At 41.3% G+C, this 12,716-nt stretch overlaps 1 protein-coding gene across 1 annotated transcript; it reads left to right on the top strand.

Annotated features, from left to right (window-relative positions):
- The first annotated feature begins 3,695 nt into the window (after nt 1–3,695).
- LOC111208951 lies at nt 3,696–10,480 on the top strand. The gene is made up of 2 exons (XM_048765831.1): nt 3,696–4,218; nt 4,385–10,480. The coding sequence occupies exon 2, from the start codon at nt 8,220–8,222 to the stop codon at nt 9,267–9,269; it is 1,050 nt and encodes a 349-aa protein (XP_048621788.1). The 5' UTR covers nt 3,696–4,218; nt 4,385–8,219; the 3' UTR covers nt 9,270–10,480.
- The last annotated feature ends 2,236 nt before the right edge of the window (nt 10,481–12,716 follow it).

The following is a 12,716-nucleotide window of genomic DNA, read 5'->3' on the forward strand; positions in this document are numbered from 1 at the left end:
ATCTCCATCCTCCTTTTGAGGTCTCATCTTAGTTCTCTGTGGTGGAGCAATTAGTACATAGACAGCACATCCAAATGTCTTATGATGGGGTATGTCTGGCTCTTGACCCGTTAATAATTGTGATAGGGGATATCTATGATCACTAAATGGCCTGATGCGTATTAACTTAGGTGCATGTAAATTTCGTGTGGTCCAAGCTGTGAATGGGAGTTTTGACCTCATAAGTTATGGTCTATCAATCAGCTATTTGCGTTTTAAAAGATTTCGACCAAGACGTTCTTGGTATGGACATGTATCACAGAATTGTCCACACTTACCCCCATGGACATACCATAATCATTTAAACGCTTGGGACATGTATTCACCAGTATTATCTAGACATATAGTCTTTATTATGAAAAAGGGGCTCGTAGCCGTTTTACTGGTGATGGTGTAATGAGTTTCCCTTGTGTACATGCTACACACGTGGGATTCTTTGAGATAACTCTTCTGATCTTTTAATGTGTGCCTTTTGAATATCAATTTTCGCATCATGTTTGGACCAGGATGGCCAATCCGGTCGTGCCATAAAGTGTATATTTTCGCAGGTTTTTAGCCTCTATCATACTGATCTATGCATAGTCTAGGTCAGCAGAGAATGCATGTATAGTCTTTAGGACTTATTATGGCCTTGGGCGATTTTATACATATATCTGAAGGAATTCTTTGTTTCCTTCGCCCATTGTTTCAATATGGAAACCATTCATTCTTATATCTTTAAAACTCAATAGGCTGCTGTTGCTCTTAGAGCTGGGTGAATATAAGGCATCACTGATTTCTAGATGCATACCCTTAGGCAATAATATATTAGCCTAGCCATAGTCTTCTTTCTGACTGGTGATACCTGCTTTAGTACTTATATTGGCGTTTTTCAGTGTACTCATATAGAAAAATCATTCATTCATTTAATCTAAGTAGACAATGTAATAGAAATAAATTCAAGGAGATAAAAATCAGAGAAAGCATACAAGCAAAGCAATCACACAAGTTTGATGTCGAAATCAGATTATCAACTTGATTCTCTTAGGCAATAATAAGTCTCATATTCCATCAGATCATCTTGATCATATTCGTAATTATTTTCACCATCTTTATAGACCAAGTGGGTTTCAGGATTCTTCCCTTTCAGACTCTCTTTGATAGAGGTCACAAAAATGTTTGGGAGTCCTTCATATCTTAGCCCAATGGTTCCCCATTCCACATCAATGGCACACTGATTTGGTCGAGCTTTGTGGTTTAAAGGATATACCATGGCCACTGCCTTGACCATGGCTCAAATTGGGTTGATACCCACGACCTCTTCCATAGTGATTCCCACGGCCAAATGTGTTATAGTGGCCATGGCCACGTCCTTTCCACCCTCCACGACCATGACCGTATCGTCTATCATTCTGGACGTGGTTACCTTTTTTTTTCTTCTGCGGCCTTATTGGTATCAGGTAATGGGGTTAATCCAAGAGGTCTCAATTCACTGTTTCTCATCAGTAATCCATTATTTTGCCCAGCTAGCAATAGACTCATCCACGGACTTACAGTCCTGGATTCTGGGATTCCTCCAATCAAATAGGGCATTTGGTAATAACATTGTTCTTTGGTGATCATATCTCGATTTTTAACTCTGTCCAAAGGTCTATAGAATTCTCTATAGTCAGATACTGATCTTTGAGACTCTTAATAAAATGATGGCTAATAATTAATATTACCATGTATCAATCTTTCTCATTGGCATTATTGCCTTCTATGATACATTCACCAATTCTTTTTGTCTTTAGGATAATCTTTGTATCCAATGCCCATTGTAAATAATTATCTCCAGAGAGATTTAGGGCAACAAAATCCAGGTTGATTTTCGACATCTCAAATCATATATCACTCAATATTTAGGTATAATTTTCATGCGGCTTTACTCTTAAAAACAATCAATTCGGATTTCAATCTTGTGAGGACAATGAAACTATCAATCTTAAAAGAATTTAATCAATCAGTCAATTTCTAGCAAGTATCAGCAATACTATTTCTATGTGCTCATAATATTATGGTTTATCAAGACTAGCAAAAATAGATTCAATTAATCATGCAATTAGGGTTTAACAATAAATGGATTTTAGCAAGACTAGTAAAAAGATTTATTAATCACTCAATCAGTTTCAAGGCTGGTTTTAGCAATATTAGAATATAGATTTCAAGCATTAATTTCAATGAATCAGTTTCAAAGCTGATTTTAGCAATATTAGAATATAGATTTCAAGCATGAATTTCAATGAATCAGTTTCAAGGCTGATTGATATTTAACATAAACCATGTGTAAATATTTTATCTAGTATCCGAATTTATCAAACCTCAAAAACATATAATCAGATCAATCAATTTAATCGAACTTAGCATACAATCTTAAACCTCAAGACATTAGATTTTATCATGAATCTATCAACCTAGCATACAGATTCTCAATTCTCAAAGACATCCAAATCAGATCAATATAACCTATCATACGGATTATTTAGGGTTTCTATTTAAAACAGATCAGATTACAAAACTATCAATCCTAACAGATGATATTAAACCTCAAGAATCATTCAATCAGATCATTCGGATTTTAAACAAGTAAACCTCAATCAATCTATCAACCTATCGGATTATATAAGCAAAGCAAGCTAGCAACCTATCGGATTCAACCAATGTTTTAACAGGCTGGTCGGTTTAAAATTTTTAAATCAGATCAACAATTAACCAACAGGATGAGAAAATAAATCTATCAATTTAACGGTCAAACAATTCTAGCAACATAGCATCAGATTCAATCAGATTTAAAACCTCAATGATCAAAACCAAAAACAGTTTTGATTTCAAAATATTCGATTAGGGTTTTAATATGTGATTATAGTATAATTAATTCTGATATTTATATAGGGTTAGGGTTTATCGGATTTTAACTTGTAAAAACCGATTTGGGGTTTTAATCATGTAGCAACATGATTTAGGGTTTGGGGAGCCGAACTTTTAGAGCTTCGATTTACTCAATTAGGATTTTTGATCTATTACCCTATGGTTTTGATTCATAAAGATTAGGGTTTTAGGGTTTCATTCTTTATCAATCAATCCATGTTCGATTATGGGTTCTTAGGTTTTGAATTACCTTTTAACCTTAGATGATTGTTGAATCGGACCACCAAAGGAGTTGAGCCGCGAGCTGGACACGAACGGGACGCAAGCTGGAATGGATCGAGTCGCTTCTATCGGGTCGCGGACGTCCTTTGTTGCTTGATCGGGAACGCCTTGATCGTCGGACGCGAGCTGTATGATGCTGTCGCAAACGAGGAAGAGGTCGCGTGCTGGAGCTGCTCTCGGGTCACGAACGTCTGAGCTAGGATCAGGAACGCCTTGGGCTGAAGCTGATCTGAGACGCGAGCTGGAACAGATGCGGGAACAAGAGAAGCGAACGGGGTTTAGGGTTCATCGGATCGCCGGCTAGGGTTAGGGTTTTAGGGTTTTTCGATTTGGGTATTAGCTTAGGGATTTAGAGTTTCGTGCTGATAATGTGTTATAAAAGTAATGGAAAAGTCTCTCTTTATTCGTAACATAGAGGTTCCTTATATAGGAGATTACACCGTCATAGATAAATGGAAAGATTATAAATCATAATCTCTTGGTTATGAACCATCCATAATCCGGTTCATAACAATTACAGTTATTATTTTAATTTTTTGGATTTAGCTTTAAAATTTATATAAAGCATGATTTTTTAAATTTTGGTTTTGAGATAGAAATTAAAGCTAAAGCACCTGTTACCGTCCAACCAATCACCCGCAATATAAGCATGACTATTTTTGAACTTGGTTTGTTGGGTTCTATAAAATTATAACAGGGCGTAAAAGAATCCAAGAGAAGCCCAGATCTTGACGATCAAGAGAGAGAACTTATATATCCATCATAAAGACGTGAATAACAACAAGAGATAATCACTTTTCCTCAAAACCCAAATTTCTGTCAAAAACCTTCGACTCATAAAAGATGGAATCAGTGTTTAGATCGGCCAGGGAGAAGCTTGAGAAAGAGCACATAGAGAGGAAGGAGAGTGGGAAGCTGAAGCTACAACAAGAGAAGAAAGCCATCGATGCTGCGGAAATGCAACGCCAAGCCGTTGAAGCTTCTCATAGAGCCATTGAAGCCACCACGAAGGTAACGTAATTATTCTGAGGCTGCTTGCTCTCTTCCTTGTTAATGTATAAGACAGGTTCAGGGCTATGAGGGGATCAAAATAGATTTATTTTAGAAAACCCTAATTAACAAGGAGTAAAAAATTTCCTTTTCATTTATTTCATAAGTACTCTTATTACATGGTTAGGTTGAGGATAACCTTGGTGAAGGTAAAGAAGATGTCAAACATAGAGGTGGAGATTATAGTAATAGTATGCAAGTCTTGCCTCCATGGATGGATAGACAAGGAATGGAGATGAGACAGGAAACAAATGGTGATGATGGTTGCTCACATGAGGATTTCAGGGTAAGCGTTTTGTTAACATATATAGTAGCTCAGATGAGGATTCCGCGGTACCAGAATATTTGATACAACATTTTTTCATTGATTTTAGCTTCAGTATGAGTATCGCAAAGCTTACTTTGCCGCTCTACTGAATCAGCAAGGGGTAGCTGAAGAGGAAGATGGGGATGATGTTGAGTGGGACAAAGGAGAGGCTCCTGGTGCAGATCTGTTTTGAGTTTACTTTTACTTGTGTTTCCAGTTCACCTAACTAGTTAATCACATATGGAACAGCAAGTTACTACACTACAAACAACTTGTTAAGTTGTTTGTTCATGTAGAAACTTGAAATAGAGCGTTTGCATTTGCTCCGAATACAGAAAAAAAGGACCATAGACGATATTACTTGTTATGCATAGCTTCAACACGAAGACACTACTCGTTAAGACATGCTTGTAGAGTTTAACTATATATTAGTGGGGGCCATAACTGATAAAATAAAGACTCTACTAGAGCTGGACCCGCTCGGTCGGGCGGGTATTTTTTTTTGTTTACGTAATGTAACTAAATATTTTTTACACCATTATATAATCTATAAAAATTATAATAAAATGGTGACAAAAATACATCACATAATACATATATTGCTGTTACGTAATTCCACTAATAGTAAAAGTAAAATGATTTATATAACTGTAAATATAAATATCACGTGAATATTTATTTTTATATAACCAATATCATTTTTATTTACCCGATATCGAGTTGGCTAGTGGTAAAGGAAATGCTAGTAGCCTTTCATTGGTCGGGTTTGATACGCGTTGGAAATAATTATTTACAACATTTGAGTTCCCAGTAAAAAGAGAAACCACTTTTTCATTTTTTAGGAATATACTTTTGTTTTTTATCACGTATTATGTATTTTTTTATTATGACATTACGCATAATAATTAAAATATAGTTTTTAGTTTATTTTTAGTTATATGCATTACTCATTCCAACCCGCTATATAAGTAGTCTTAATTTTTAATTTCTCAACCCGATATATAAATATTCGTCATGCATTTTTAGTAAAATATTTATATTATACTTATTAAAATGAGTAATTTGTTAGAATGGTAATTACATTTTTTTTATATTATTATCAATTTAATTTTATTTTAACTTATTGACTTTAACATTTTATTATATGCCGGATTTTTATTTTATTTGAACTTTTTTCTTTTTTTTAGAATATTGTTATCTTGTCTAAATGTTTTTCTTTACATACAAAACTTGAAGAATATTCTTTTGAAACTTTCCCTATTACAATTTTCTCATAAGAAAAATCTTAGGTGTTTTTAATTTTTTAATACTAATACTTAAATGTACATGTTATTACCAAATCTAATATTTCAAATCCTTACTAAAGAAAAATAATTTAAGGTAAAATTCAATTGAACATATGTAATATCATACATAATTTTTTTTAAAAATTCTAATAGCATTTTAGTTATATATATATATCTAAAACAATATCGTCAATTAAATAGATTAGTCAAATTGGTTATTTGAAAATTTTAATTAGGTACAAATTTAGAATTATCAAGTAAACTGGAACTTTTTAAAGATGTTCTCATTATTAAGTTTTAATTCCCAAATACGACATATCCTTTAAATTTTATAAATATTTTTAATTGATTTCATTAACAATAAAATTTTAAAAATGTAATAAAAATTATTTAATAGAGGATAATACCCACGAATTTATGGAAAGAAATTTTCTACTTTACATATTAAGGTTTATAGTATTAATGTGCATTAAGTGTAATATTTATCATGAATTTGTTGTGGAATAGATTTAGGAAAAAAATTAATTTAGATTTAAGTTTATTAATTATTTCAGTGGTATTGTATTTTAATTAAGTTGTAAGTCTTAAGATTATTTCTTATTTGTACTTCTATTTTAATAAAGTAGATATTATGTGATGCTCATCTATCTTAATTTGCAGCAAATGGAAACTAAAAACGGTTGACTTTGAATGTGGGAGCAGAAGACTGAAAGTAAATGGATTAATATTGAAATATATTTTCTTTTAGTGTTTTTATAAGCATCAGCACAGATCAAAGTAACATATTTTCTTTCTATGAGACTAATAACAACAGTGACCATCCAACAAAAGCTCTAACTATAAAACTATTACATTTTCCCCTTCCTCGTAAACCTATCTGCGTCTGATTCCCTTATGTACTGAACCTCTCCGTTCATTAGCTTCAGAATCTTCCTGCAAGCACTTAGCCCTAATCCTTCTGGACTCGTCCATCTGCTACTGTGGAACATGCCTTGCACTTTTTTCGGAGGCACACCTTCGCCTGCACTGGCTGCACATGCCATCCTATTCAGTACAACACAACAAACATTGACAAAATGAATCCTTAAGGCTTTAGAATTTGAATGGTGGCAAAAGCTTTCTAGTCATCATTCAAAAGTTTCTCAATGGTTGGGATAGCAGACAAAAAAATGAAATTCATCTCCAGCAGACAGATTGATAAAAAGAGATATCAAACATTCTATGGTTGTTATCCTTGATCTCAGCTTAATTCCGCCGGCTAACTAAACATAGTGGAGAGAAGTGTTACCTGAACTCCATGCGTATAGCCGAGAACCCATCAGCCATTTGTTTCAAAACCTTGTGTAGATAGAGCTCCACGGAGCCTTCAGTGGGTGAAGATTCCTCTCTCTTACTACCAACAGGGCTTAGCTTAGCACTGCGTTTATGACGCAGCCAACGAAGAACTCTGTTCTCTCTAACTTAAATGAAATGATGAGCAAAACAGCGAGTGAACAAAACGTTAAAGATACGTTTGCAAACTCACCCATCTTCAATGCTTTTGGTGTCCATGTTTTAACAATCTTTGAGATCTGCTGCTCGCATGATACTGCTTCTGATCCTCGCTTAAATCCGAGGCCTCCAGGCTCCAGCAAAGAACTTGTGAAAGGAAAACTGCTCAATGGATTCTTTATAGCTTGAAGAACGTAAGCCAACTCTCCCTTTCGAGAAACACTCACCCCCCTGCCTCCGCTGGATCTCCAAACCTTGTTGCAGCTCGGGACTCAGGTATCTGCAAGCCCCAATGACCTGACCACTGTTGGGTATGCGCCTAGCCCTCCCAAAAGGCCAACAAGATAATTATCCAGACACATGATCACAACAAAGAGATTCGGCTCGTCGACTCGCCAGCCAGTGATCGGCTCGGCTTTAGACTGCTTCTGACCAGCGAGGCGAGCAATCTTACGTTGTCGGCTCGACGACTCGAGGTAGCGGCCCGACACCTCGGCCCAATCCTCGAGTAGGCCCACCAGGACGAGGCCCACCAGGACAAGGAAGATTAGGTTAACGAGCACGTGTCTATAAAAAGAAGAGGAAAGGCAACAATGGGGGGATCCGCAAACGACTACACTCACTTTCGGCCAGATCTAGGGTTTCATATCTTACTTCTCGCCGACTTGTACGGTCCGACGAACTAGCTTTCGCCGGACTAATTCCTTTGTTCTCTCCCCCTTTTGTAACACTGTTTCGACTCATTGATCTAATAAAACACGTCTTTGTCTTGACCCGCCGACGAGAACTCGTCCTTTCTCTTTACTAGTTTATCGACAGTCTCAGTTCAAACAGTTGGCGCCCACCGTGGGGCAGACAAAGTAGCGTCAGCAAAGATCATGGCTCGATCTGAGTCGCCGTCCGATGACGAGTCACCTACGACTGAAGGCGCTCCGACAGCATCGGCCTTCGCAGACACCATACTCGAGAGGATGGCGCAGCAAGACGCCGTCCAGAAGGCGACGAACGATCAACTCGCCGCCATCGCCGCCAACTTGGCTCCTTTGGCTGGAAACTCAGGAGATCCGGCCTCGACGGTCCAAAAACAGCTGTTCGACACTTGCCGAACAACCGACGCAGAAAACACGACGAACACAAACGCCGCCCAGGTTCGAACACCCGGTGGCGTAGATCTCGTTACCATCCGGGGACTCGCCGAGCTTAAGCAGTCGTTCCTGGACATGAAAGACCGAATGCTTGAAGGACCTACTTCGGCGCCGTTAATCGAACGCGTCCTCGCCGAAACCCTAAAAACCCCCTTTTCTCGGCGAATCACCGACATACGGTACCGACCAGCCGAGAAAATCCGCCTTCCGACTTACGCCAGAAAGGCAGACCCGACTGACCATATCAGCGCATTCAACATCGCGATGGGTCGAACTAACTTTTCCGATGAGGAAAGAGACGATGGATATTGCCGGCTCTTCGTCGAGAGTCTTCAAGGACCAGCCCTTGGATGGTTCACTAGATTGGAACGAGACTCCATCAACGACTTTCACGACCTGACGTCCGCGTTCCTCAAGCAGTACATTATGTTTACGAGACAAGGAGCGACCCTATCCGACCTTTGGAACCTATCTCAGGGAGCGAACCAAAGCCTCCGCGACTTCATGGAGAAGGTCAAATCTGTTGCTTCGAAGGTGCATATCCCGGAAATCATCGCCGTTGACGCGTTGATGAATACCCTCTACTTCAAGTCCCTGTTTCGCGAGGATCTCTACAGAAACCCCACCAGGTCGCTTCAAGATGCTATTTCAAGGTCGAACAACTTCATCGGAATGGAAGAAGACACAGCAGCGATACTCAAGAAAATGAATGCGGCCGCTAAACCGACGACTGCTCCAAAAGCTCCTGAGGCACGCCAAGAACCACGACAGCAACAAGTCTAATAAGCAGAAAAGCTTCGTCTATGTCGTCGAAGATAAAAACCCGCCCCCGGGATCGACTGTCGCCGTGCGCGAGAAGGGTTGGAACGTCTGGGAGAACGACGAGAAGCCGCATACCTCTTCGGCGCCTTCAACTTCGAATCCTTGCCCGACCGAGCCAAACCTATGGTGCATCTACCATAAGTCCAAGCCGCACGATACGAGGAACTGCAGGCATCTGGTCGATGCCCTCTTCTCATCTTACGAAAACGGAACAACCAACGTCGAGCTCCCCAAGCCTAGGCAGAACAACGCCAAGAGCTGGAGCAAGAACAAAGAGAAGAAAGCTCATAAAAATCAAGACAAGGCCGGAGCCCGACCCAAACGCGCAGAAGATGACAACCAGAGGAGCAGGACGAAGATGAGGGCGAAGCACAAATCGAAGAAGAGCAACCTCGTAACCGTCGACGTGTCCAAGTCATCCTCGCACGACCGAGTTCCTCCTCGGACGAAGAAGAGGACAACGAAGTCTGCGACTCGCACGAACACTCCAACAAGCGACCAAGTGAGAACGGCATACCGAAAGAGTCGAATGATCTGAGAAACAAGCTCAGGCGAAAATCGCATACAACCGACCTCATGCACAACTCTAAGGACGATCTTCGCTCAATCATCGAAGAGTCCAAGGCTAAAAGAGTCGAAGACTCCAGTGTTCGACCCCACCTCAAGCCACGAGTCGTCGACCTGCGCGATCAGCTCAACTCGAAATTAGAAGACCTCAGGATCAAGCTCAACCGACCTAAACGTTCAAACTTACGACGAAAGCTGGAGGCGACGAAAGCCCAGAACGGTGACAGACACGAACCTATTGTCGAGGACTCGTCTAACGACCTAAGGGTTCATCTACAAAACAGATGGGTCGAGCGCGATCCCTTCTTAAACGTGATTATGGGAGGCTCGCCACCTTGCGGCGACTCGGTTCGGTCAGTCAAGGACCATCGACGACAGGCAGTAACCTCGAAGAAATGGCCATCGAAACCTGAGAATGATCCCTCGATCACTTTCTCATCTGACGATGCCATCGGCGTTCACCTACCTTATAACGACCCCCTGCTCGTCGAAGTAGGAATCGAGAAGTGCGACGTCGCTAAAGTTCCTGTCGATATTGGCAGTTCGGTTGATCTGATATTTCGCGATACACTCGATAAGATGGGAGTCGATTTGCGCGATATGAAACCGTCGTCTCGCTCCCTCACCGGATTCAACGGAGCTTTCGAGACGATGATCGGAACGATCAAGCTCCCAGTCTACGCGTGTGGAGTAACACCCACAGTCAAGTTTTCTGTTATCCGAACAAAGGCTCCATATAACGCAATCCTCGGGACCACCTGGTTACATTCGATGAAGGCAATATCATCGACGTATCATCAGTGCGTGAAGTTCCCAGGACCGAACGGTCAAGTGCAGACACTTTGCGGGGACCAGCAGGCGGCACGTGATCTACTGGTTGCAACGATGAAAATGCAACAATCGACTCCTCGCATCAACGCAATAGCAAAGCAAATCCAACCTCAAAAAGATGAAATTCTAGAAGTCACGATCGACGACTCAGACCAAAGCAAAGTAGTCCGAGTCGGTGCTTCCCTCTCCGAAGAAATGCAACGCGCGATGATCTACTTTCTGAAGCAGAACGCATCAACGTTCCCTTGGGCGACGTCAGATATGAGGGGAATAAATCCCGCCATAACGTCCCATGAGTTGAATGTAGATCCAACCATCAAGCCTGTTCGCCAAAAGAGACGCAAGCTTGGCCCTGAACGAAGCAAGGCCGTCAACGAATAAGTCGAGCGACTCCTCGCAGCCGGTTCAATCGCTGAAGTACGATACCTGGAGTGGTTAGCAAACCCGGTCGTCGTCAAGAAGAAGAACGGAAAGTGACGCGTCTGCGTCGCTTTACCGATCTAAACAAGGCATGCCCCAAAGAAAGCTACCCACTTCCACATATCGATCGACTGGTCTAGTCAACCGCTGGAAACGAGCTCTTGACTTTCATGGACGCCTTCTCAGGATACAATCAAATCATGATGCAACCAGATGATCGAGAGAAGAGAGCGTTCATCATCGATAGAGGGACGTACTGTTACAAAGTGATGCCATTCGGCCCTAAAAACGCCGGTGCGACTTACCAACGACTCGTCAATCGAATGTTCGCCTACAAATTAGGGAACAAGATGGAGGTCTACATCGACGACATGCTGGTTAAGTCACTCCGCGCGGCGGACCATCTAAATCATCTAAAAGAATGCTTCAAAACGCTGAATGAATACGGAATGAAACTCAACCCGGCAAAATGCACCTTCGGCGTCGCCTCAGGCGAGTTCTTGGGATACATCGTCAGCCAGCGAGGAATCGAGGCGAATCCTAAGCAGATCACAGCCATACTTGATCTCCCTAGTCCAAAAAATAGCAGAAAAGTCCATCGACTCACGGGAAGGATTGCAGCATTGAACCGCTTCATCTCTAGGTCCACGGATAAATGCCTCCCCTTTTACGAGCTACTGCGCGGAAATAAACGATTCGTCTTGGACGAGAAGTGCGAAGAGGCGTTCGGACAGCTCAAACAGTATCTTACGACTCCTCCCGTGCTATCTAAACCCGAAGCCGGTGATACACTTTCTCTCTATATCGCAGTATCCTCTACCGCGGTCAGCAGCGTCCTCATCCGAGAAGATCGAGAAGAGCAAAAGCCCATCTTCTACACAAGCAAACGAATGACCGACCCAGAAACTAGATACCCCACCCTCGAGAAAATAGCTCTTGCTGTCATCACATCAGCAAGGAAGCTGCGTCCTTACTTCCAATCGCACACGATCGAAGTACTGACGAATCAACCACTCCGCACAGTAATGCAGAACACTAACCAGTCTGGACGATTATCGAAGTGGGCTATCGAGCTCAGCAAGCCCGACATTGTGTTCAAAAGTCAAACAGCAGCAAAATCTCAAGTCCTCGCTGACTTCCTGATCGAGCTCGCGCCAGAGTTGGAGCAAGACCTAATCCTTCCAAGTCAAAATTGGATACTCCACATCGACGGATCATCCACAAACAAAGGATCAGGAGCAGGAGTCCAACTGCAGTCCCCAACAGGCGAGCTAATCAGACAGTCATTCAGTTTCGGCTTCACCGCTTCAAACAATGAAGCAGAATACGAGTCGTTGATCGAAGGACAACGACTAGCTAAGGCAGTCAAAGCAAAACGCCTCAGTGCATACTGTGACTCACAACTCGTTACCAGTCAGTTTAGCGGCGACTACGATGCTCGCAACGAACGAATGGACGCGTACCTTAAAGTCGTTCAAACACTCGCTAAAGACTTTGACTTCTTCGAACTCACCAAAGTCCCCAGAGGAGAGAACGTATTCGCCGACGCCCTCGCTGCCTTGGGTAGCAGGCTGCACGATCAGGTGAAAT

The sequence above is a fragment of the Brassica napus genome, chromosome C8 (assembly GCF_020379485.1).
Source record: "Brassica napus cultivar Da-Ae chromosome C8, Da-Ae, whole genome shotgun sequence".
NCBI lineage: Eukaryota > Viridiplantae > Streptophyta > Magnoliopsida > Brassicales > Brassicaceae > Brassica > Brassica napus.